Genomic DNA, 27,129 nt, shown 5'->3' on the forward strand with positions numbered 1-27,129 from the left:
CTAAGTAGTAACTAAATCGCCAGATTTGGCATCAAAACATAAGAAAAGAGAAACGAATTTTGATTGCGCAATAACAATATCATTGTATTATTGTCAAAAATCCGTAATGTAATGATCAAATATGTATCGAATTATTTCAGATAATTTTTTTTTAGAAAGGACATCATTCATCAAGTAGTTATTAGATTAATATCAAACCTAAAAAATTTAAGTTCAAGTTATTTTATTCATTTATTTTCTTAGTACCAGACAGCTCAGTTCTAATTTTTCACTTACTTATAAATATTATTACTGATTTGATTACTTACAGTCAAAATTATTAAACTAGTAGTTTTTTAGTAACTAATTAAGTAACGATCTAAAATAGCTCGTCTCGCAATCTTTTTTCTCAGCTTTGCGAGGTGAATTTGTAAAGTTTTGGCGAAGTTTGGCGTATTTATAAACTGAAGTCGCTTTGGCTGCATTTTAACTCGCGTAAACAGTAAACCTTTTCAAATGTTACGTTTCCTATGCGTTTTATGGAAGATAACATGAAGTGTTGTAGATCGTAGTACGTTTGTTGTTTAAAATTGTGAACTCAAATTTTAATTTAATAATTAAAACAAAAACGTGATCCTTACTTAGATGGCATGTCGCAGTATCATACCATTGTTCATTTAGTGGCTGGCGGGTATGTATTGAAAGAATATTTTCAATCAAGGATTTCTAAAAAGTGTTTTATAAATAGCCGAATGTTATTATTTATGAACAGAGATAAGTTTTATGAATTCTATTTGACTTAGCGTTCCTAAAATAAGTAGCTGCCTGGACATATTTATTAAAAAATTATTATAAATATTGTTTGACTAAATCTCTACCTCGTTTTTACAAAATAACTTTTTACTTAAGTGAAATGGAATTGATTTCAAAACCTTTAATTTCAGCCAAATTGTTATAATAATATTAATAATTATTAGTTTTCATGTATTGCTTCAACTGTTAATAATATTTCTAAACGTATAAAGAAAAATCTCATAACTAATTTACATAGTTTGATCTTAAATCTCTTTTAATTGATTATTTATTATAAAAAAATTAGTGAATGTTTATATTTGAAATATTATAGTTAATGTTTGTCTTTGTGTTGATAAAGCTAAATATTAATTTTTAGATTAACAAAATTACATTTTCTATTCACATTGTATTTCTTTCATATTCAACAGAATTATTGTTCTCAACAGAATTATTGTTCAATAATCAACACAGAAAATTTAAATTGTTTTAGAAAATAATGAATAATAATTAATTTCAACCAATATTGTATGATACTTTACAACTGCAATAATAACATACTTTTTCAAAAATTTGAAAACGTTATAAAATGTCTACATTTAATGAAATTACTTAATTGTTAAAAATCAAAGATCATGATAATTATTTCATTAATTGTTTGTTATTTTTATGTTTTAATTTTTTAGTCTGTATGTGGTTAAATGTTATTTTGACAGGATGATATTAATGTGCTATTCTATTTCTTTTATATTTGTTTGAGCTGTAATTCATGTTATTTTAAACTTTCTGTAAATACTATCCATTTACTTTAAAAACTAGTTTCTGCCCTATTAACTTCTTATGAATGTAGGAATTGAATTGTTTTAACAATTAATTACCTAATTTAAACTGATATTAAAAATTATACTTTAGTTGTCTTTTTATAACGTTAAGTGTTTTTCAAAAAATAGATATGTAATGAAATTATTAAAAAAAATGTAAAATTATTGATATCAAAGAACCTAGTGTTTGTTACTTTTAATTAATTGACTTTTTTTTTAATAAGTTATCTGTAAAGTTTGTTTACAATTTCAAAAATTACATTATCTTTTTTATCCCAAGAGAGAATTTTGAAGTGTCGTGACATAATATTTTTTTTAAATTACATGGAATTTATTAGAAATTTAAAAAAAAGAAAAAAAACTGATTGTTTTATGCATTGGTTGTTATTTTGTCTTTAATTTTATTTACTTTTTGTGATTAGGTATCTGTTATTTTGTCAAAATGACACTATTCACTTTCTATTTCTGTAATATTCAGGTTTTCTGCAGACATTATTTTGCACTTTCCAAATTGCTTCTAATGTCATTTTATCATTTTAATAACTAATTTCTGTGTTATTAACTTCTTTTCAACTATGGAAAGGATTGTTTTAAAAGATAATAAAATAAGTGAAGTTAGAGCAAATTTTGCAATATAGTTACAATGATTACTTTTTTTTTTTTTAATTTTGAAGTATTGTCCAGGAACTAAAGATGAAAGATTATGTTATTGTAATTTTTTTTAAATACTATGTATAAATAAATAAAATTTGATTAATAAAATGAGATTTTTTTTTTTAGACTGACATAGTATAGTTACAACTCTATTATTAGAATTATAATTCAGGTTCTCTATAATTATGTACGTGTTTCCTAATTGTTTGAAGCAAAAAATAACTATTTTTTTTAGTTTTATTTAAGTCAATTTTTACATAATTAATAAGGAATAATTTCATGTAAGGAGTAAAAGTTGATGGAAATACTGCATAATAATTAAAAACTTCAACTGATATTTAACGTGCCTCTGCAGTAATTTTTAATAATTAAATTACAAAATAACATTCTACAAAATTATGTAAAGATTACTATACATCAGACAGTTTTATTAACTATTATTGTGGTATTTGCTGATTTATGTTTATTCTTTGTCTTTACTGTGCTGTTATTAGTAAATTGTAAAAATAATATAATAGATATTGAATAGTTTCAAAGAGGTTTATTATTTAAAAAAATTCTATTGAAGTTTGTTAAATTTGTGCGGCTGATTTCAAAGATTATATGAAGGCTGTTTAAAGTTAGTAAAAATAATGTATCAAATAGTTTTAGTGAGTATCAGTTTAGTGAGTATCATCATTTTAGTGAGTTAATAGTTTTAGTGATGTATCAATAGTTATAGTAATAGTTTTAGTTCTAGTTTAAAAAAATGTATTCAACTTCATTAAATTTGTACAATTTAAAATATAAATATGTTTCTAATTCATAAAAAAAGCTCAAAAAAGAAAAGAATTTTGATGATTACAATATTACAAAAACAACTTAGTTATTGTTATGTTTACTCTGTTTTTTAAAGTATGTAGGCCATTTTCTATTCTTTTGGAAAAATTTTGTTTTAAAATAAAGAATAGTTTACGAGTTTCTAGATTTTAGTGCTTTTTCAAGTAAGAACGTATATTTATAATGTTTCAAAATTAGGAGTTTTAAAATTTTTCCAGATCTCTAAAAATATTTGTAGATTTAGTCATGTTAGTTTACTACTTCAATTTATAATTTAACTTATATCTTAGTTGTCTGAGCAAAGCAGTCTTGAAGTTTATATTGAAGCATTCAAGGTTAACCTAAGTTTTAACTAATAATAACACTGAATAACTGAACAATATTATCATGTTAGTTTATTACTTATATTAATAATTTATTTCTTAGTGCAGGAAGCAAAGCACTATTGAATTTTAAAAGACAGTATCAAAGATAAAAATCGTCAATCTGAATTTTTAATAATAGCATTGAATAATTAAGCAATTTTATTCTTTCTTATAATTGTTTAATTTACCATACTTTAGTCAAACCTCTGGAGGGGACCACTCTCTGTTTTAAAGTAAAATGGTCGTTAATGGAGGTTGGTCGTTCTTAGGGGTTACCTCCATTGATTTCAAAATGTTATCGAAGGTACATGATTTTTCTCAAACAATTTTAATTTTGGTCAGTGTCATTTTCTTTGTGCAGATGTGACACTTGTGTTTGCCTAAATAAACCGGATCAATGAATAAATCTATAGAAATGGTCTTTTCTGGAGGTTTTGCTGTATTTGTAAATTTAATAATTAGAATAATAAATTTAGTAATTTATTTAATAGATAGAGTAATAATTTAGAGATTAGAATAATAATTAGTATAGTAAATTTAATAATTAAAGTAGCTTCATTATTTTAACGTTAGTATTCTGTATGTGTGAAGCACATTATGAGTCAAAATGTATTGATTGTCAAAGCAATATACAATTTTATCTTAGTTTAAGGCTTAATAAATGGAATGGAAGTATTGAGTTGATTGCAGATTTGAATACTTTGATTTAAAATAGTTAATACAGTTGGGAGCCGATTATCTGGAACGATTGGGACCATCGCTATTCCGGATAACTGATTTTTCCGGTTTTCTGAATCGCTACAAAATGCCGTTTTTTTATTGTTAAACCCAACTAAAAAATCAAGAAATTTGGAAATCTTAAAAATAAGAAGAAAAAACGATGAAGTAATATAGTAATGATTATTTCCAAAATGATGGTAAGGTAAACATCTTTAAAAAAAGAAAAAAAAATCGTAAAATCTTATGAGGAAAAAAAAAAAAATTTTTTTAAAAAAAATGGCGTGAAAATTTATCGAATTTCGTTCCGGTTTTTTGATTTCCGGATAACGGGTTCTATACTGTACCTTTGTTGTAATCATTTATGCTATTTCAGGAATTTTAAATCCTTTCAGAAAAATAATCTTAAATTTTATCTTAAATATAGACTTGGTGGTACAGCCGGTGCTATTGCTACTTGTCCTTTAGAAGTAGTTAAAACTAGACTTCAGTCTTCTGTTGCAAATTTCGGTGCCTACTCCTCACTTTCTACCAGCAGAAGTCGCTTTGCATCTCTGCCACGATTTGACTTTTGCAACTGTGAATCCTATGAACGGTTTTCTCCTGTTATTACTTCTGAAGTAGCTGCAAGACATCAACAATCTGTGGGAATCTGGCGTTGTTTAAAGTGAGTTTAACTTTTTGTGTAATATTTACCTTGAGTTTTTTAAAGTGCTCAGTTTGACCTATTGTGATGCATTTATTTTTAATTTTGTTTAAATTAAAGCGGTCAATTCATGGGTATTGCTGGGTTTCCATTTTCATAGATGAGAATTCATGAAAATTTTCTTAATTTGTCTGTAATATTCAAGGGGACATTTAAAGAGATACCATATTATTTAAAGGGAACATGTATCAACCTTCCCCCTCCTTTTGCCAACAATGCCCATGAATGATCAAATTTTTTTCTTTTGTGCTTAATTTTTTTATCAGTTCATCTAATTAGATCATAATTAACCATTTCATTGAGAAAAGTACATTCGAATTTAATTTAATAATACTAATCTGATAAAAGTACCAATTTGAAATATTGAATTTAATAAAAAAAAATTTCACAATTTTGTTTAATATGCAACAAATAACTTTATATGTTTTATTTTCTGTGACTTATATAGCTTGTTTCACGTTCTGTAAATTATGAAGAATTTTAATTTTTATATTTAATTTAAAATGTTGATTTTTTTTTCACTTTTGAGGATTTCTCAATTGATTTTAAATTATATTCAGTTTAATATGTATGTATTATAATTTATATTAAATTTGTTTTCTTGTTTAATAAGGATAGTACCATAAAATATTGAGTTTGATCATAGTAAAAATAACTTAAAGTTGGTTGTACTTAAATAATGAAATTTTTTATTGCTATCTAATCTATTTACATTTATTTTGGCAGCATATTGATTTAAAAAAATTATGTTTGACTTGAAACTTTAAAATAAGCAAATTAAATTTTTAAAATAGGCAAATTAAATTTTTAATTTTTGCAACTCATTTATTTTGATTTAAATATTTAGTTTAAAATGTTCAGTATCTTTTTTTTTTAAAATAATTCTCAACATTTTTTTTTGTTTTTGTATTTTGTTATATTCTAATTAAATTATTTTGATAGTAGCAGGTTAAAATATTGAACTAGATTATGTTTATTCTGATTTAAATGTTTAATGCTTTTGAAATGCATGTTATAAAATATTTCAGATTATTTTGAGCAATAATATAAGATATCAAACAAGCAAATAAAATTATAATTTAGATATCTTGTGTTTGTTTAAAACAAGTCAAATTGAGATTAAGTTAAATTTTAGTTTTTATAACAAATGCCTTAATTTTTAAATGTAATCAAAGAATGAAACTAATTTACAAATTCAGAAAACGACAAAATAAGTAAATAACATTTAAAATAATAAATCAAAATAGAAGTTTTTTAGAAACATTCCTTAAATTTCTTAAAGCAATAAATGGAGAAATACTTCAAATACTTTATTTAAATTTGTTATTACTATATCTAAAGGCCACACTTTAATTTATGAAATCCAATTCAAATAAAATATTATTATATACAATTTAAGTTCTTTTTAAAATTTTAGACCAATTAGGTTTTTATAAATCTTAACTTTTTGTTATACATTTGCCTTGGCACTGATGTTCAAATAGTGATAACTGCTTTTAGACAGTAAAACTAATTTTTCATGCTAATTTATTTTGTACAAAATTTAATTATTTTAATCTTCTAATTTCTTAATTGGATGTTTATTTTTAAACATGATTATTAAACTGCATAAAGGAGAAAAATACTTAATATATCACAGTTTAGTTATTCTTATTTTGATTTACCCAAATTCCTATCTATTTATTTTTCTGAAACAATTTTATGATGTCAGTATTTTATTTTTCTGTCTCTTTTAGATTTGCCGATTATTTATCCAATATTCATTTTGTTTTCAAAGCATCAAATATAACAATTTAATTCCTTTTTATATATCCAACAAAAATTAAAATTTTTCTGTCTGTTCAGTCTATGAAATATATGAGTTTAGATTCTTCATCATATTTGAATTTTTTTTTTCTGTGACTGGATTATTTGTTACTGTATTAATCTATGCTTTAACTCTTGTTAAAATTGTGTCCATTATGTCATGGATATATTGTTGATGGTTTTTAATAAAATAATTTAATGGAATAATTTTCTTTGCTAACTAATTATCTAGTGAAAGTTGTTCATCTATGTTCTTTATTCATTCTATTTTCTTAGAAATAAAATTAAAAAAACTGTAACCTATAATGCTTAAATTTTGAGTTTTTCTTTTCTGTATTTTTATCTTGTTACTATCCAATTTACTTTGGTAGATTTTTGTCTTTCAATATTTTATTTCCTAAATGACATTTTTCTGAGTTGTTTTCAGATTGCTTTTGGTTATGAAGATATTAAAAATTGTTTGTCATACAAATATGTATTCTTTATTTATTTGGGAGATAAAAGTTTGATAATTTACTATCTTTTTCAAACTTTGATTGATTATGTTATTTACTTTGATAATTTTGCTGAACAATTTCCATTTCAAATCAACTATCTTTACCATAAACTAATTATCATTTTTTGTAGAGATAAAAAGTTATTTTCTTAGACATTGACATTTGAATTTATTTATTTTGTGTTAAATTGGAAAGTTTATGTTAAATCACTTTTATCTATTTAAGCTTCAATACTCTTTTTGCTGTTCCATATTTTCTTTGTTAGTTTGCTTAGAGGGAATTCAAATCTTTTTTGTGGCCTCAACTTCGAATAAGTTAATGGATAATTCTTATGAATGCCTTAAATTATATTTTATAGTTTTTGCTTACAACCAAGATTAGTTTTTCAATTTTTAATGTAGTAAATTCGGGGATTTGAAACATTGTGTGAAAAATGACTTTAATAAAATGATGATCATCACAGGAAATGCATAAGATCAAGATTATGATAGATACAGATTATCATAAAACATCATATTATGTATATAGAATGATTATTAGTAATTAGTAGCTAAATATGATTATTAGTAAAATGGAACAAAATGTTTTAAGTGTTTTTCTTTATTACATTGTAGTTTCTTACATTCAGTTCATTGTTTGCAAATAACATCATCCATATGTTAACTTATAATTCTTACAGCAATATTTTAAATAATTCTTTTTACAAAGCAGATTAAAATCTTAACAAATAAGTAATATTCAATTCATTATTTTCTAAAACTTAGGGAACATTCTTGCTGGATCTGATTCAATTGGTTTGCCTAATGCAGCAATCAGATTCCCAATTTTCCAATGCTTATTTTATATGAATTTTCAATGAAAAAAATTCAGTTGGCCCAGAGCTAGAAAATATTTCAAATAAAAGTTCGTTATTAAAATATTTTATTTAATACTAAATCATTTGTTTACGGAAAATTAGAAGAAATTAGTTCCACTATATAATCTTAGATTAAAACTCATTGAACATCTTCAACTCATGAAGTATAACAACAGTTTGAACAACTTTAATAAACCAGAGCTTGTTTCACTGGTTCTGTGTTATCAAACTTTTCAAATCTTTCTAATTTGATAATTGTAAGGAAATAAAATGATAGTGAAAATCTATTTAAAAAGTTAATTATTAAGTGTAGTTATAAATTTAAGAGCATCAAATTCTAAGCTTTTATTTTAACATTTTAGTGAGAAACAAATTTTTAAAAGAATGAACAGTATTAAAAAAATGAACAATATTACAATGTTGCCCACTTTTCTCTAACTTTTAAATCATTTTTCTAATAGTTTTTCATTTTCTGTTTCATATGAAACTATTGATTTAGAAACTGACTTTTAATTTCTTATTCACCTTTGTACCTCTTCTTTTTCTTTTTTCCCCCCTATTATGTTCTGAATTTTTACTCAGTATACTTTCCAGGATACGAAATATTCGTTACAATTTTGATAAGTAAAACTTTTAATTTAGATGAGTATTTAAAAATGAGTCGAACATAATCATTATTTTTATCAATCAATTCACCATTATAAAACCAAATGTGACTGGTTAATTACAATCATTTTTTATCTATGATTTTCCTTTTTTGTATAGTTTTAAAATAGTGTTCAATTTTTAGGGGGTAGTTGGGAATATAAATATATCACACAAATAATATAATATCACATAAGAAATTTTGATATAATCTTTATCTCAATCAAATGTATATTTTAGTAAAAAAAAAAAAAAACTAAGAAAGAATTATGCTTGTTACATTTATAAATTTTAAGCGTTGATTATTTTTTAAATTAAAATCTAGTTTAAAATTCTATAAAAGGATAAATTAGATCTTTTTAATTTTATTTGCTTAATTTTTTATTATTTTGAACTAGTTAAAATATTTTTATCGCCTTAATTATCATTGAGTACATATAATAATTATTATTGATGCTGATAGTTTTATAATGTAGCCACATCACTTGTAAGCAATAGCCCATTGTGCAGCTCTAGTGCGACGTAAATGAACAACAACAACATCACTTGTAGGCTGTAAAATTTCTCATTGACTATTTGAAGCTTCTATTGGCAATGAACTTTATCTTATTCATTATACTGCATCTTAAACGAAGAAATTTTAATATAATTATAAACCATAGAAGTTGTTTAATACATATAAAAACAGTTATGCTACCATATTTTGTTTATTACATCTACACCTTGATTTTGTTTAACTCAATAATTAAACTATTTTCTCAAATCTACTTAAACTAGTGGATATCATATTTTTGGCATATGATAGATAGAACACCTACCATTCATTGAATTTTATTTCAATGCATACTGGCTAACTTTCAGGAGTAAAGCTTAGAAACTTTTATCCTTATTATTTCCTTTAGAATTTTTTTTATCATAATCATTGATTATTTTTTAAAAATTCATCTTATTTTATGTAAAGTATAGTTTTTTTTTAGAATTTATTTTTATGAATTTTACTCTAAGATAAGATTTAATTTTTTTTAAATGCATTTTAATGTAATTTTTTTAAAAAAAACTTGAATTTTTAACCTAAGAATTTAATTGCATTTAGTAATTTTTACCAAAGTGTCTATAATTGTTCTAAATATGAATTTTTTTTACTAAATATTTTAGAAGGAAGGATATTTTTATTCTTTTGTTTATTTAATCTAATTTTAGAAGTCAAATTATGTTAATTAGTATAGTTAAAATTAAGTTAATTGCTGTTTAGAATGTAAATATGTTTTTAGTTGTTCTCAAGTTCCACTTTTTGAAAGCTAGCTAGAATGCTTGAATCAAAATTATATTTTAAGTCAGATATGATATGCATGTCCTGTTACTTGTGTTTTTATAAATCAGGTGGGAGATGTTAACAAAGCGTCTCCGGAGACTCTGTCAAACAAAGAAGTCGTAATTTTCACACTAAATTTTCCTGTTGGTAAGTTTCAACAAAAGGTTGGTTCTTTCCTCATCTAAATTACATTATATTATAGGATTTATCTCGATTTTTTTTTTAAATACAATGAATTTTTGTAAAAATGTAGTTGCACAAAGCATTTATCAGTAGAATTTTTAGATTATTATGTTTTTTTTTATTTTCTGTAATATAGATTGTCCAGATAAATACTATAGGAAATTGAAATATATATATCAGGATGCATAAAGTTTTTAAAAAGTGCTTAAGGTGCTTATTTTCTATTTTTGTTATTTAAAAGCTCTTAAAGAAGCTTTTTTCATTGGGTGTTTTTAAAAACTGCTTAATTTTCCCTTTTTCAAAATGAGATTTTTCCCATACCATGTTGATTTTTGCTATGAATTATACAAAAAGACGCAGTTCACATTGCTCTATTCAACATTTTCACAATTAATTCAACCTCAATCTATTTCGGCGTATTGTTGGTCCGTAGCGTATCAAAACGCTTTAAAAATTTCATTATTTTTGACAATTGTCAAAAACAATGCCAAAAGCTTATTTATTTATTATTTTTTTGACACGATGGTTAAAATTAGATAAAACCGTCAATTGTCAAAAACTTCTCCTCCTTGCCTAATTATGATATTTTTTTAAAGTATATTATTTTAAGAGTGCTTGAAAAGTACTTATTTTTTGTTGAATAATTTGGCTATGCACCCTGATATATGTAATAAAAAAAGATGAAGCTCTGTCAAATTTTTAAAAATTTTAATCCACATTGCTATTATGTAGGTCTTCAAATAAGAAATCGCAACCTGGTGAGTCAAATTTAAAGAAAAAAAAAGGTAACTTAAATTAAAAACCAAATCGTTTCATTTTCACCACCTTTTTTCCGCTAAAAGTACATCAATGCAGGATTCTGGAAAGCTGAGTTATCATTAAAAAGTTCAATATCTCCATTCAAAATTTTGATTTTCATTTGTGATGGAAAAATTTACGTGGAAGTGTAGTTCTTTAGCGATTCACATATTTTAAAGCCGTAATTTATTTTGCCTCCCCAAATATTTTTAAATAAAGCTCTTTAAAGTCAATATTTTTGACTAAATTTGGGCACATATTCATATTTTTATTGTTGAATTAACTTTTTATAGCTGTGGATTATTTCTTATGTGGATTGTTTTTTTAAGTATAATTTAATTCAAGCATAAAAGAGGTTGCTAAAAGTGGCTATTAAATAAAAAAGACCTATGGTTATCGGTCACCGACTCTTTAGGTTTGAGGAAAAAGTGTCTACTAAGATATTAATTATAAATTGATAAAATTAACTTTATTTACTTTTGGTATGAAACATGAATCTTTGTGTTATTGTATGCCACAAATTTTGCTTTTAGCAACTTATTATAATAAGAAAGAAATAAGTTTTTTTGAAATATGAAATTTTTTTTTTATCCTTGCAATGATACTTCAAGAAATATTTTCATGATACATCATTAAATTTATCTTTCACACGTTTAATGCCATGCTAATTTTACATGGCTTTCCTGTCTCGCCAAAATAATTTTCTCAGTATGTATTGCATTAATTTCTTCAAACCATTTTAGTAACAATAATAATATATAAAAATTAAAAGCATTAAAAGTTTGCTTGAATTATTTGTATAATCTTGGCCCTGTGGCCTTAAGAACAAACTCAGTGCCGGTCACCCCTGTGGCCTTGTGAACAAACTCAGTGCCGGTCACCGGTGATGCCCATGGCATTCAACGTGTTAAATAAACATCTAATTATGATTAATTATCAACAGCATTGTTATTGCAAAGATACCAACTGCTCCGGACACGCCGAAATAATTAAAAAACGGTAAATAACTACTAAGTAAATTTTGCAAATATTTGACTACTTTTACTTGCTTTTTAAAAGGTGACTCAAGTACTACTATAAAGTGGTGAATTATATAAGCCTACGAATTATTTAGAAATAGTGGTGGATAAGAATCTACTAAATTTAATTTATTAAATCAAGAGTCAAAATTGATAAACTACCACTTTAAAATATATATTTGCTCTCCGGAGCAAGTTAGCGTATCTGTTATTGCGATTCTTGTCAACAACGATAAATATCAAATACAATAGTATGTAAAGTATTATTGATATTAATAATTCTTGAATTTAAATTATTGTTATATTTCCAGCTCTAATCATTATATTTTCCAGTGGTAGTGGAAAGTATTGGTCTTAAACAGAATTATATGACATATATTTGCTACTTAGTGTATACTTTATTAAAGCAATTAGCTGTGTTTTTTTTTTTTTTTTTTTTTTTTTTTTTTTTTTTTTTTTTTTTTTNTGTCTGTTTAAAGCTTTATTTTAAATTTTTTTAGCATCCTTGTGAGTTTTCAGGTTTTGCAATCCAGATTACTTTATATTATTGTTTTAAATTTCTTGGAATGTTGTGTATCTGGACAACCTATCTGTATGCTTGTAAACTACTGTTAAATCTGCAGAAAAACATAAAACTTTCAAATTAGTTAGTTGTTTTCTCAATAGTTAAATTTAGCCTAAGAATTTTTTTTTGGTTCAGTGATGAATATTTGCGCTTGTATAACATTCAACGACGGTTATTTTATTGATTTATTATTTTTAAAATATAACAATTTGGGGTAGAGAATAAACAAACTGAGATAATTGTAAAATATCAAAAAAAGTGTTTGAAACACATATCTTTTTAATCCAATATTATTTTTTTTTCATATCAAGAAAAGATGATTCATCCTTTTCAAAGTGGTGATTTAAGAGCTATTTCGGTCAGTGAAGCACCATAATCATATGTGGATCTATCATAAAAGTTAAATCTTTCTTTAATTTTCTATTGGTTGTAAATAAGTGAAAGATTTTCTAGAATGCCTTATTTTAAGCATTTTAAAATGACTGGCTTCAGATTAGGTGAATAATTGAATTAGGTGGATCGTTGAAGATAATTATCTTCTTTCTAAATTTTGGAATTGTAGTAGCGACATGGAATATATGGCGATGTATGCTTCCAGGAAATAAATTGCTTCTTGCTTTGTTCATCTCTGTTAAATAATAATGTACTAAAATGTTTCATTAATTAAATATGCTCATTTAAAATTATGAAATCTTTAAAAAAATTATAAAAAATGAATTTTAAACTTTTCTCTTCCTTTCTTTTTTCTTCTTTCTTATTTATTTATTTTGACATCAGCAATTACTGCCAAAAATAAGAGTTTCTAAAACTCCCTGCTTTAGTGTTATCAGCATTGAACTAATTTAATTTTTTAATTCTAAAATTATTTTCTCAAATTGTGTGCTGCAAAATGTGAGAAACTTTCTTGCTTGTGTACATGTCTAGTACCCTATAGTTTGTCTAAAGTAAGAACTCTCCTAGCCAAACAAATAAGTTCTTCAGAACTAATGTAATTTGTAACTAATGTAATTGTACCTGGTATATCTAAGATTTACCAGTTCTTGGTCCAATCTTCGATTCATGGAATTTTTGTAACTAACTTTACTATGCTTCGTCTCTGATAATTCTGAATATTATTTTTTTCTTTTGCATTTTATAGTGTGATGATGTTAATTTATAATATTTTTTATTTAAATTCACAGAAAAATGTCTATGTAGAAACTATGGTTTAAAATAAGGATTAGCAAAACTCATGATTTCATGGTTCAAAAAAGAAGAAATATACTTATTTATTTGATTTAAATCAAATTTTTGTTTTTTTTAAATCAGATTTTTTGAAATATTTGTTAGCTGAGTCATCTAATAAAATGTATTAACGGTATTATTTAAAAATTGTTCAAGCTAAACATCCTTAAAATTTAGCGTGATTAGGTAATTAATCAGTTCGATATTAATAGTTTAGATACTTTAAATAAAAAAAGTATGTATTAGTTTCTCTCGGCAGAACAAGTCTTTCACCACTATTGCAAAACACGTAACTATATATTTAATATTTAAAAGTACTTAAAGTATTCAAATAAACATAAAACTAAGTGGGTGTAATTGAAATATGTAAATTCTCAGAAAATTGTTTAACATAGAGCTAAAGAAAATTATAATTTAACAGTTTAATGTTACTCTTATCTACTTTTAGTCTCTAATTTTATTTATCTATTAATCTGTTTTGAAATATAATAATTTACCTTTTAATTATTTTTTTGGATAAAATCTTGATTATGAATGAAATTATGTAAATATTTTAAATTTAAATGATTTATCAAAGAAAATCAGTTATTTGAAGTCAACTGTGATTTTCTTTTAAAAAAAATCACAGTTGATTTAAATCAATGATTTTTTTTATAAAGAAAATCAATTGATTTAAATGGCGATTTTAATCAAGATTTAAATCGAGATGTAAATCATGCTAACCCTGTTTAAAATATGTAATAAAACGGAAAATTGGGTGTGTTTTTGTAAAAAAGTTTTTGTATAATAATAACTCAGTCAAGAGTGTTAAAGCCAGCATCGCTGAATAGATTCCATGATGTTACATTATTTTCATTTAGAATTTTATTCCTTATTTTATGTTACTCAGATTTTAAAAAAAAAATCAGTTTTTAATTGTTTCAATTCATTTTAAAGTAGTAGTACAATTATATGCTTTTCTTTTTAGGCATATTGTAGAAACTGAAGGAGCTAAAGCTTTATTCAAAGGTCTTGGTCCGAATCTAGTGGGAGTTGCTCCATCCAGGTATACCTCATTTTAAGAAAATGCTGAGTTAAATATTCAAAGTTTTGCTAACTTTAAAATTATTATTTATTTCATATTTATGTTTTTTACAGTTTTTGTTTTCATAAAAGAATGTCAGAAATTCTATGTTTATTAGAATCATTTTAGTAAACAATTTCAAAAATTTTCAGGGCTATTTATTTCTGTACATATTCCCATGTCAAAAACTTCTGTAATGAGCACATTACTCCTGACACCCCTCTTGTGCACATCTGTTCTGCTGCAGCAGCTGGTAAGATTTTTTTTTTTTTTAATCTGAAAACTAAAAAATTCTGTTATCACAAATTTTTCTAAAAATCCTATTATTTTCAATGTTTAGAAAATGTTTTTTATTTGTCAATTTAAATTTATTTTCAATATTTTCAAAGCAATAATAATCAATTGTAATAATTTTAAATCAGTAATAATCTAGTCTGTAAAATCATCAAAATACAGAACTCTAATTTCCAGTTGTTCAGATTAGTTTAAGGAAAGAAAAAAAAATTAAATTTTGACATTCACTTGTTTTAAGTTCCAATAAATTAGTAAAAAGTAAAAAGAAAAAGTAAAATTAGTAGCAAAGTAAAAATAAAGTGAAGCTATCTTGTAATAAGTTTCTTTTGTGATATTATTTCTGATAAACTAAGTACTTTTATTTAGATTGGTTCTTGTCTCAATCTAGCCTCCCTCTCAATCTTTTTCTTTTCTTTTGTGTATAAGATGCTAAAATTTTCTTCTTAGCAGGAATTATTTTAAGAAAACTCTGGACTTTGCAGTGTAATTAGTTTTATACATCACTTATTTTGTAGTGTAGGCACACTTCCTTTTATAGGTGTTTGTGAACCAAAAATACCCTTATAACAGCCTAATTTCTATTTCAAAGTCTAGAGTTTTTACAAAGACAAGTTGATTTTAATTGGAGATATTACTTCAAGGACTTCTGATAAGACTGATATGTTCAAGTAGCTGACATTGAATATGTTCATTTTTGTATTGCAGCATTTCTTATCTTTATTTTTTTTCTTCTTATCTTCATTTTTTTTGCTTTTCATCAGGATTGGCTGAATATAGGTTGCTAATATTTATCTAGTGTAATGTCTACTCATAGCAAAAGAAGAGTATTCATCAAAAATATCTGTGTGCTGCGATAAAAAAGCATCATTTCGATTAAATTGTTTTACATATTTGCTTGAGGCATCGTTGAAATTGGGGAAGACTTAAAATTAGGTTACTCTATTGTTTGTGTACAAAAATAACATAATATCAGAACAGAATTGGAAATATCTGATAATAAAAATATTATGAAATGAATTTTGAAAATGCTAAAATTGGCAAATTAATAAAAGAGCAATTTTATTTGCTTAATTTCATTTATGTCAGGGCTGATAGCCTATCTATACCAAGACAGAAAATAGCAAAAACTGGTACAAAAGGTGTTTCCTTCTACCATTTTTCTCAAGAAGCATTAAATTTCTGTAACTACCGAGATTTTTTTTTTACAATTATAGCATACATATCAAACTGCTTCTTTGCTGAGAAAAAGTAGATATTGCTGAATAGTTTGAAGAAGAGAATAAGATTTACTCCCCCCGAAAGCAAGTTAAAACTGAAATGGTTTTACTACCTGCTTATATTTTAAAAAGTAAAAATATTACATACGATTGCTAATTCTTTCACCAATAACTAAATCAGAAAAGTCAAACTGTCAAATAGTTGATTTGTAAAACAAACATTTACATTGAGACTTAACATTTCTTCTTAGAACCTTGTCCAAATTGCTTTTTGCCCTTTTTGTTTTCAAAGCAGAAAAGAATTGAAAGCTAATTTTTGAAGTGATTTTTCTTAGCAGTAAAAATTCTATCTTTTGTATTTTTAAAATAATTTTTCTTTGATTTTCTTTGTAATCTAAAAATCTTAAGTAAATATTATGTAAAGTGAAAGCGCCAAAAATATTTCATTGTAGAAAAAGTTGATAAAAAAATATTATCATCATTACCATTTCGCATTTTAAAAAATAAAGTCAATTTTAAAAAGAAAAAAAATTTGTTTGAATAAAAATCAAACTATCAATCTTTTTTATATTTGCAAACTTGAATTTCTTGAACAATTATTTGAAAAGAATGAGCAATCATTTCAATTTTAAAAAAAATTTGCATTATAAATTTTTAAAGACATTAAACTATATCATATTTTAGAAAGTTTAAATAATATTTTTAACTTTCTAAAATATGATATTCTTAATTTGTAGCAATGGGAGTATTTTATTTATTTTATAATAAAATTTTTTTGCATCTCTTAAAAAATATGTCATTAAAAATTATTTTTCTTATTGTTTCTCACATGCTCAATCATTAAAACTGGTTTTTAAGGAAAATTTTCTATTAAATTATAAAAAGAAGAAACAGATGATAGAATGAACATCTGAATCTTCTATTAAAGTTGTTCTATTATTCATCTTACAAGGTTATAAGGGTAAAGGGATATTAAGAGCAATATATTGTTCTGTTTTGAAAGTTGAAACAATGAGAGCAATCAATTTATTTGATATGTCATTTGACAATTGCAATAAATTATAAGAGATCTTTTAAAAATCACCTAATATACCTTGTTGTTGACGACAATTTTAAAACTATTTATTGAGTTAATTTGATTTATATAATAATTGTTTCCAGTTTATTGTTTATGACAATACATTAAAAAATGACATTTGCTGATAATGACTTTTCGATTCTCTTTTATCCTTTTAAATGTTATAATACTAACTTGGTTCAAAATTCAACCTGTTTTCATGTACAGAAACCCCCATTCACATAAAAGCAATTCCATCATTTATGAATGTCAAATTTGCAGACTCAAAAAGCATTTAACTACGTTTGAAAATTTTTTTAGTATTTCTAATAATTTTTTAAACAACTCTTGGTGTCATTTACACTTACTCCGATTTTTAGTTAACTATCATTAATTTAAAAGAAGTTTTAAACCTTTTTGATGATGTTTTTAATTTTAAAAAAATAATTTCTAAAAGTTAATAAAAATTAGACTAAATGTCTGTAAATGATACCAAACAAATTATTGTAACTACCCTATCAGCAAAATAACTCGGGACCATCTTTGGACCATTATTCAATAATCTTGAGTCAATAAAAGTAAGAAAAGACCACTATTGACCCTATATAGAATTGTTAGACTAACTTAATATTTTATAACTTAATATTATTTTTTACTAACTTAATACTAATATTTAATACTAATACTTAATTTAATATTTAATACTAACTTAATATTATTTTTTAATATTTCTGAGCCCAACAGGGGATACGTAAAATTGGTTAGAGCCTGAGATGTACATTTTTGAAATCCAAATGTTATTGTCCGACCACTTAGCATTTGATGTCTAAATGAATAAATTAATCATTAAAGCCTTTTTATTATCAATAACTAGTAAAAAAAAAAAAAAAAAAAAAAAAAAAAAAAAAAAAAAAAAAAAAAAACTAAGAGAAAATCTATAACTGCATGTGAAAGAGGAATTTTCTACAAGAGCAAACATTCAAGTTTTTTTATATTGTTAATCGCATAAAGCAAAAGCACCAAGCTGAAGTAACAGAACGCTGTAATTTTTTGCCTTGTAAATTTTGCATTTTTTATGCTTAATAATTGAATAAAATATTTGCTTGTTCGAAAATAGTTAAATCACAAGTCCGAGCCTGCACAAAATATTTTTTCAGCAAATGTGTCTGCTTTAGGCTAGGTCTTAGGCTGAACAACCCATCCTATCTCTATTAAGATCATGCAATAATGTGGAGGTGCTTGTACATTTAGTTTTTATGTCAATTTTTAATTACTTGTTTGTTTCTCAGTATAATAAGGACAATACTGATTTATTACTTTTACATAAGTACAGCAAATTAAACATTTACCACAAATATGTATAATATTTTTCAATGTAAAGAATTTAACATTTCTCACTCTTTTTTCTTCTATAGTGAAATAAAAAAACTGCTGGCTTTCAATTTTCTTTGTAGAGGAATTAATTTTTTTTCACCATGAACTTTAATCCTTAATGTTTAAATAAATCTTGAACTATATTTATTTTGGACATGTTTTGGTTAAAAAAAAAAAAATGGAAGGTTAAAGGAATAAAATCTTTTGACAACTAGAATCATTACCTCCATATTTTGATGTTATAATTTTGATGTTTTTTTCTAAATTCTTTCAAATAAATTAAAAAATAGTTCAGTTTTTCGAATCATATTTTAGCTGGAAAGTAAGAGCAGAATAATATTGACTATTCAAGAGTCATAACTAGTTGTGAACCCATACAATATTTGTATATATGCATATTAAGTTATGAAGTTGCTGTTATTAAAATAGGAAGCGAATATTTCAGTTTACTCCTCTTATTTTACTTGACATAATTTCTGGAAGCTTTGATCTTGATCTTTCAAAATGTGCTTTGTGAAACTACTGTTTTCATAGAGTTAATACAACAGAATTGTAACATTGACCAACCCTGTGAATATGTTTTAATATATCTATTATAAAGAGTAATTTTTATCTTTGTATAATTATTTCTTATTTTGACATGTCTTTTGTGAAGGAATCCTTAATGTTTAAATAAATCTTGAACTGTTTTTGTTTTGAACGTGTTTTGGTTAAAAAATAAAAGGTTAAAGGAATACAATCTTTTAATACCTGGAATCATTACCTTCACATTTTGAAATTTCGATGTATTTTCTAAATTATTTTAAATAAATTAAAGAACAGTTATAAAATTTAACATTAATGTTTCTTCTTGTTTTCAATTTGTTATTGATTTTAATAATATCTATCTATATTAAAGACAATAACAAATTGAAAACAAGAAAAAACCTTAAATGGAAAAAATTTTAGAAAGAAGAAATTATGAGATTAAAAAAATTAGTAAAATAATTAGTAATTTAATTAAAAGCTAATTAACCAAAATGAGATATAACCTCTTTCTCAACTCACATGGTTATGCTTGCAAAAGATGCTTCACTTTAAATTTTTCAATTTTATTTATCTATTATTTATCATTAACTTTTAGTTTGGAGTTATATAAATTGCAAGAAGAGCATTTAATTTTTTGAACAGTATATAAAATCTAAGAAATTGAAGTAAAACAAGTTCGATGTAATCAGTTAAATAATTCTAAGCATTTTGTTCTCTTAAAAAAAATTGTTCTTTTCAACACTGAAATTGTCAAAAGTTTAGAACAATAATGGATAAGGTGTAAAAAGTAATACTTGTTATTTGAGGTTTAATGTTCTCTTTCACATTGTCATAATTTTTTTTTTGACTTTCGTCTGATTTACTTTACTCAAATCATTATTGAATCAGTGTGATTTTAAATATAGGGGTCAGACTGATGCACATGACTTTTTTTTTAAATAATAACTTGTTATATATTTTTAATATTATGAATATGTAATTTTGAATTAAAAAATTGTAAGGTTTCTATGTATTAATACTCAAGCTTCTATAATTTTGATTTTAAACCTATGTGTTTATTTCTTTTTAGGTTTCACATCCTGTTCCCTTACTAATCCCATATGGTTTGTTAAAACAAGATTGCAATTAGATCAACGGTAAATATTGAGTGTTATTAGTATCTATTTAGTTGTTATTTTTATGTAGGGTGTTCCAAAATTAACACTGGAAGTATTTTTGATTGATAACATTGGCATGTAATTATAAATTGTGATTTTCTATTCATCCATATTTAAAGTGTACAGCATTTGGTTATGTATGGAACATCCTTCAGTGTTACAAACTCCCAAAAAAGTTCTACTACCTTAAATTGTATAATCTGGGTAGTTAATTTTAATCACTATAACAAAAAAGAATGCCTCAAATCCAAAATATTGCTTAACTATGAAAATATGTTCTTTGATGCAGTGCTTCATTTTTAATAATCAGCCACTACAGTTTTCTTTCTTACTTACTTTTTCTATCTTCTTTTCTTTTAAATTATTTTTGGCAATGTTTTAATGCTCAAGTAGTATATAATTCAAATCTTGTATGAACTTTGGGTGACCCTATGCTTACAATATAAACATGCCTACCTTTTTTTATATTAACTGTTATATTACTTGAAAATGCATTCAAAGAGGCTCTAATAAGAGTCAGTTTAAGTTCCTGCTTAAAATTTTATTTTCCAATTACTTCTGATAAATTGTATTACAAATTTGTAGTGTGTAACATTGTAATAAATATATTAGCCTGATAGATAACAGATAGGATGTTGCATTGATAGAGACTATTGTTTTTAGAATGTAGTGGAGGCCACAATGTAAAATGAAATAAATACAATAGTAAATAATTATAGAATAAATAGTGCTAAAAATATATTAACTTCTTATGTATTAAAGTATAGAGTAAAAAATAATAATAATTTTTTTTTTTTTTGTAGAATTCAAATCAGTAACAGCTTACTAATTTAATATTCAAATTTTAGAATATTATATATTAATATCTACTTGTATTTTTGTAAATACTTGGAGTTATTTGTGTTATGTATAAATGTTTTGTAAATTTTTACAAAACATATATAAGTTGAATTCCTTAAAAATGATGGTAAAAAATCAATTCAGTAATTATATGAAATCACCTAAAAAAAAACCTTTAAAAATGAACTACACTTAATCATATTCATAATTTTTCTACAACTATTTATTTTTTAAATACATTTTTTTAGTTTGTTTTTGTTTTTTAAATAGACTACAAATTGTTGTGCTGTACTTAGTTACAATGAACTTCAATTTTTGAATGCATGCCATTAGCAATCAAAAGTTTGTAAACCATCAATTATAAAATTGTAAGAGAACAAGTATTAAAAACATACTTTCTACTTTTTTTTTCAAACATTACCTTCGAGTTTTCTCTCACAGCTAAGTTCACCGTTATAGCCCTGTATTTTATATTTCAATATTTTACTAATTGATGAAAAAAAAATTTAATAAGAATTTTCAGTTAATTAGCTTAGATCTGGTTTTCAAATGTCAAGAAAATTATCCTATTTTGGACCTCATCATGGAATAAAAATGGACTGTCTACCACAACACTGATTCGGTCACTACAAAAAATTTTCGGCAGCAAAACCCTTACTTCAAATAGGGAGGTCAAAAGTCACCTAACTCAGTTTTTTGCCAGCAAAGAACGAAAATTTTATGTGTCTGGAATCATTTTACTGCAATAGCAAAAGTTATTGGCCCAGAAAAAACTATTGGATTCAATGAAATATTTATTCACTATTAAAAAATCACCTTTCATTTTCATAACAGAATCTAAATTACTTTTGAATGACCTAATTATTCTTAATCACAAATATATCATCATTATATGACTGATCTGATTCTATTAATAAAATTGCTGTGAGATATTAAATTTTTCTGTTTTTTATACAAAATATTGCATCTAGCTATAATTTATGTACTTAATCATGTAATTTATATACTTTTTCATATAATTTATATACTGTATTATGTAACTTTCAGGGACTAAAATAAATTGATGTGTAAAGGAAAAAACATAAATAGAAATTAAACAAATTAATAGAAATTCAGCATTACAATAAGTTTGATAACATAATATCATTGTTAGTTTGGCACTTATTATTATTGATATTGAAAATAATAGAGGTGCTAGGAATTAAAATATTGAAAACAAATCATCTGTCTCAAAAGTGAAAGAAAATTTTATCTTTAATGCACATCTTAAATATACTATTCTTTCGATATTTGTAGATATTTAAGTAAAGAAATTCTTAGAGGAGAAAAATTCTTTTTTACCTCTAAGAATTATTGCAGAGCCTCATTTAGAGTTTTTCAGTCCCAATATTTATGTCCTTAAAAATCTTGGAGGGACGTAATTGCTTTTTAGAACCTTAGCAAAGTTTTGTTTCTTAGAACACCTAATTTTATATATTTTCAATCAAAAAGTTTCATTGCTTATCCAATAAAAAATAGTATATTTCTGATTTAAATAAATTTTGTGTGTGGCATCAATGTAATCTTGAACTTGTTGACATTTTTAAAAACCTGAAAAAGTCTGTGAATTTTATGTCTTTTCTTTATTTGAGTGGGTATCCTGTTAACTGTATTAGCATATTTGTTTCATATTTAATACATAATAATTTTAATGAATGCTTATATTTAGTAGTGAAGTGTGATATTTAATGAATAAATTCTTTTTTTTTTTTTTCAGAACATATGGTAGTGTTACTACAATCCAGTGCATTAAAGATATCTATAATTCTAAAGGAATAGTTGGTTTCTACAAGGGTATCACTGCTTCCTATTTCGGTATCTCCGAGACCATTGTTCACTTTGTAATTTATGAATTCATTAAGGCTAAACTGAAAGAAGGAAGACAGAATGGTTGCTACCCCACTGATCGAAAATCTACAAGAGACTTTGTAGAGTTCATGTGTGCTGGTGCTGTGTCTAAAACCTGTGCTTCCTGCATTGCCTATCCTCATGGTAACCACAACACTTTACTCCTTTAATACTTTTAATGAGATTGTATTTTGAAAGATACGATTGCAGTTTATCTGTACAATTTATTAACTAGAGGATTTTACTTCTAACTTGTTACGTTTACCGTTTCCAATAATTCTGGTGCAATCATTTATGTTTTAAACCCTATACTGATTCCTCAATTTTGAAAAATAAATAGCTAAATAAAACCGCACATCACTGTTTTTATTAAAACGTTGATACATTTTGTGAATAAACGCTACCTACATACACTTTTCTTTTGCTCAAATTTCAGGTATTTTTCAATTAGTTCAAAGGTGTTTTCGCACATAGCATTTTTGTATTTCTATTTTCAGCTTTTTGATTTTTACCAAATTCATCAATATAGAGTTTTAAAAAATCAAAACCATTATTTAGAAAATCTATGAATTTTAAACAAATTTCGCAGAAATGAGGTGGTGACGAAAGGGTTGAAACCAGTCTGGAACCAGTTGCAGGAGGTCTTTTAATTGAGAATTTTTGTTCTCAGGAAGTTTTCCCTTTTATCTAAGTCTACCCGTGTTATTTATCAAAGTTTGCCAATTGGTGTGATGGTATGGGAAGCATCATATAAGACACACGAATCCTCCTAATATTGATGCAAAGAGCCGTGAGAGGCGAGCGGCACGTTTGTTACAACCTTCAGGTAATTGTGTTGGCCCGGAGCTATTTGCTCAATCTCCAGATTTGTCACCGAATAAGCATAACTGGGACTATTTGGGACAACAAATTTGACAGCCTCTGAATTTAGTCGATTTAGCTGTTTTTTTATAGCAACTATGAAATGGGATGTCTTGTCAGGGATGCCAACTGCTGTTTTCTGCAAAAGTTTCAATAAATTGGTAGCGAATTAAATAGTAAAACTTTTAGACTGAGGATAATTGCATACACTCTTTTAAATAGTCACTGCAAGATAACTGCAATAAATTTGCATTATTATGTTACTTTGAATTTTTGATATGTAGTGGTAGAAAAATTACTTAAAATGAAAAATACTAAAACTGAAAATAACTTTAATTTCATTAACACTAGAAAATATTTGTTTGAAAAGCTAAGCATGTTGGCATCATCATGAATTACTTATGTCAATGTTGTATTTACGTATATAAAATTTTGCTTTGTTCTGACAACTTTTTCTAGATGCACTCATTTTTATGGCATTGAGTGTATTTTACCATAGTGGACTGTCGCACCACTGAGTTTTCAGACTTTACGCTAAAATGTTTAAACTAAATATATTTACTGTTATTTAAATTTTTATTCAATAAAGATTTTATGATTTAAAAAATTCAGTTTTAAAAAATTATTTTGAGTTTTTAAATGTCTATTTCTTGATACAAAACTTAATATTTTGAAAAAAAAATTTCATGCATTTTTAAGCTTTACAATCGTGCCATTGTTTTGTGTTCCATTTTAATATTCTTTAAAAATACTTATGCGCTTATTCAATGCTAAACAATATTTGTTTTATCATGTGTAATATTTTTAAAAATATTTCATTGTGGAAGTAAATTTCATTGAAAGTGTAAAAGTTTAAATTATAAATCGTTATTAAAAGTTCTTTTTTTGTTTTCACAGAGGTTGTGCGAACAAGACTGCGCCAAGTTGGCGACAAATACAATTCCTTCTTTCAAACCTTATTGCTAGTTTACAAAGAAGAGGGTCATCATGGATTATATCGAGGATTAGCTACACAGTTGGTGAGACAGATTCCAAACACTGCCATTATGATGGCAACCTATGAAGCAGTTGTCTACCTTTTAACAAACTATTCCTGTTCAGTTCCCTCCATTCAAATGTGTGATGATGAGGAGTCATTCTGAATATAATTTTTGTACAAAAACTCAAGAAACTTTTTCAATTTTTCATGGCATTTTTTCCATAAGTTGTTTTTCATCTCATTAATTTCGGTAAAGTTATATCCTGGTGATTTAGTCTTAAGTTTACAACTCATCATTTCTTAATTTAATTGGTTTTGATGCATTATTTTATCATTTTATGAAAATTCAAAGGAATTTTTTATAATTAATTTTTTTAACATCTTTCAAATTGTATTGAGATTTCTTTTACTATATTACGGTTGAAATTACAAATTTGGTTTTCCAGTGGTTAATGGATTTATTACTAATAAATTTCCTTTTTTGACATTTACTAAATACTTTATCCATTATTTAATAGGGATAGCTTTTTATTGTCAAATTAAATTTAAATTTCTATCTAAATTTGTAAATTATTTTAAAAATAGTGAAATTTAAGTTTTAATTATTAAACTTATGTTATGATTATCAATCTTGAATAACCAATGGGGTTTTTTTTTTTAATAATAATATTGTAAAAAGTATGAATTTTGAAGTTATATTCTGTTCCTAAAATTCTGCTTGTGTCATTAATTCCTTAAACACCTATCATATGCTTCAGTGATAATTTTGTACAGTGCTAGTTATTTTTACATCTGGGAATTTTCTGTATATTATTATTAAACTGTTGGACAACTAGAACAGACATTGTAAAATATTTAGTTTATTTTCAAAAGATTTGACTCTTTATTTTCTTAAGAATGTTATATTAACTGTGTAATTCAAGTTGTTGCAATTATGAAAAACACTGGCTGTGTATATTTGTTTTAAATTTTGAAGTGATGTTAATCACTTAAAGTTTGCTTAACTTATACAAGACTAAAGAATGATTTTATCTTTTTTCTTGCTGATAAACAGAATTTGATAATATGCCTTTAAAAAGTACGATTTAGCTGTTTAATTAAATTGAAATTTTCCAAATTATCGTATTGAAATTTAAAAATTTACCATCAAAATTTTCCAAATTATTGTATTGAAATTTAAAAATTAATCATCAAAAATTTTTCCATGGTTGTATTTAGTTAATTTTATTTAACATTTATAAATTAATTTGTTTTGGTGTTTTATTTTTGTAGAAAACAAGATTGCTGTTAAATGTTTATATGATGAAAGTTTTGTGAGGTTTAGCCATTTGTGGGCATTTATAAATATTGTGAACACATATTGGTGAAGGTATATAAGCAATATTTAAACGTTAAATTCCAAAAAAAAATAGGGGTCTAAAATCCTTAAAAAATATGCTTACATAATAGAACGGCCCCTTATTTTTCTTGATATTGAAGTACTTATTAAGTGATTTCTTAAAGCATAGAGCTTAAAATATATTTTTTAAAAAATAATGCTGTATATATGTGTAAATTTATTTAATAATGAGTAAAAGATATCGATCAAGCTTTTAAGAAATTTTCTTCTGAGAGTTAAAAGTAATATAGTAATTATTCTTTTAGTACATTATTTTTGGTAGAAATATAAAAAGGTCCCATTGTGATATTGTAAGGCAGGTTAGGTGCTTTATCATTGTTTGTAAATATGTTCATTGTTTGTAAAGTTTACTTTTCTAGTCTCATTATCATGTATATAAAGTATTGTATTAGTAATTGTTGGCATGTTGCATTTTTCTTCACAAATAAGCTTAATGCCATTAAATGCAACTTTAATGTAAATATTGTTGTATAGATTGTAAATAAAAGATAAATCTCCAATTTGTTTTAAATTTTATGACAAAGGTATGTTTTTTGCCTATGGCAATTTCTTTATTATATCCATTTCTGACTTATGCACCTTTTGTTAAAAATTATAGTTGACTAACAATGTAAATTTAACCAACTTATAAGTTAATGCCCTTCTCATTTAAATTAACCTATGCCACTCTGTGAATAGACCTAGTTCGAACAGAGAGTTCTCTAAAATGTTAGTT

At 24.8% G+C, this 27,129-nt stretch overlaps 1 protein-coding gene across 1 annotated transcript; it reads left to right on the top strand.

The window, feature by feature from the left end:
* Positions 1-54: 54 nt before the first annotated feature.
* Positions 55-26,914, top strand: LOC107441272 (replication in mitochondria 2). Its single transcript, XM_043045760.2, has 7 exons — positions 55-670; positions 4,575-4,814; positions 14,726-14,803; positions 14,974-15,074; positions 20,361-20,427; positions 23,045-23,319; positions 24,934-26,914. The coding sequence occupies exons 1-7, from the start codon at positions 630-632 to the stop codon at positions 25,176-25,178; spliced, it is 1,047 nt and encodes a 348-aa protein (XP_042901694.1). The 5' UTR covers positions 55-629; the 3' UTR covers positions 25,179-26,914.
* The last annotated feature ends 215 nt before the right edge of the window (positions 26,915-27,129 follow it).

Source organism: Parasteatoda tepidariorum, chromosome 9, assembly GCF_043381705.1.
Source record: "Parasteatoda tepidariorum isolate YZ-2023 chromosome 9, CAS_Ptep_4.0, whole genome shotgun sequence".
Taxonomy (NCBI): Eukaryota; Metazoa; Arthropoda; class Arachnida; order Araneae; family Theridiidae; genus Parasteatoda; species Parasteatoda tepidariorum.

Coding starts and splice junctions, on each gene's coding strand:
- LOC107441272 (XM_043045760.2), top strand. CDS start 630: ATGTCGCAGTATCATACCATTGTTCATTTAGTGGCTGGCGG. Junction 671..4,574: donor GTTCATTTAGTGGCTGGCGG/GTATGTATTGAA, acceptor TCTTAAATATAG/ACTTGGTGGTACAGCCGGTG. Junction 15,075..20,360: donor CTGTTCTGCTGCAGCAGCTG/GTAAGATTTTTT, acceptor ATTTCTTTTTAG/GTTTCACATCCTGTTCCCTT.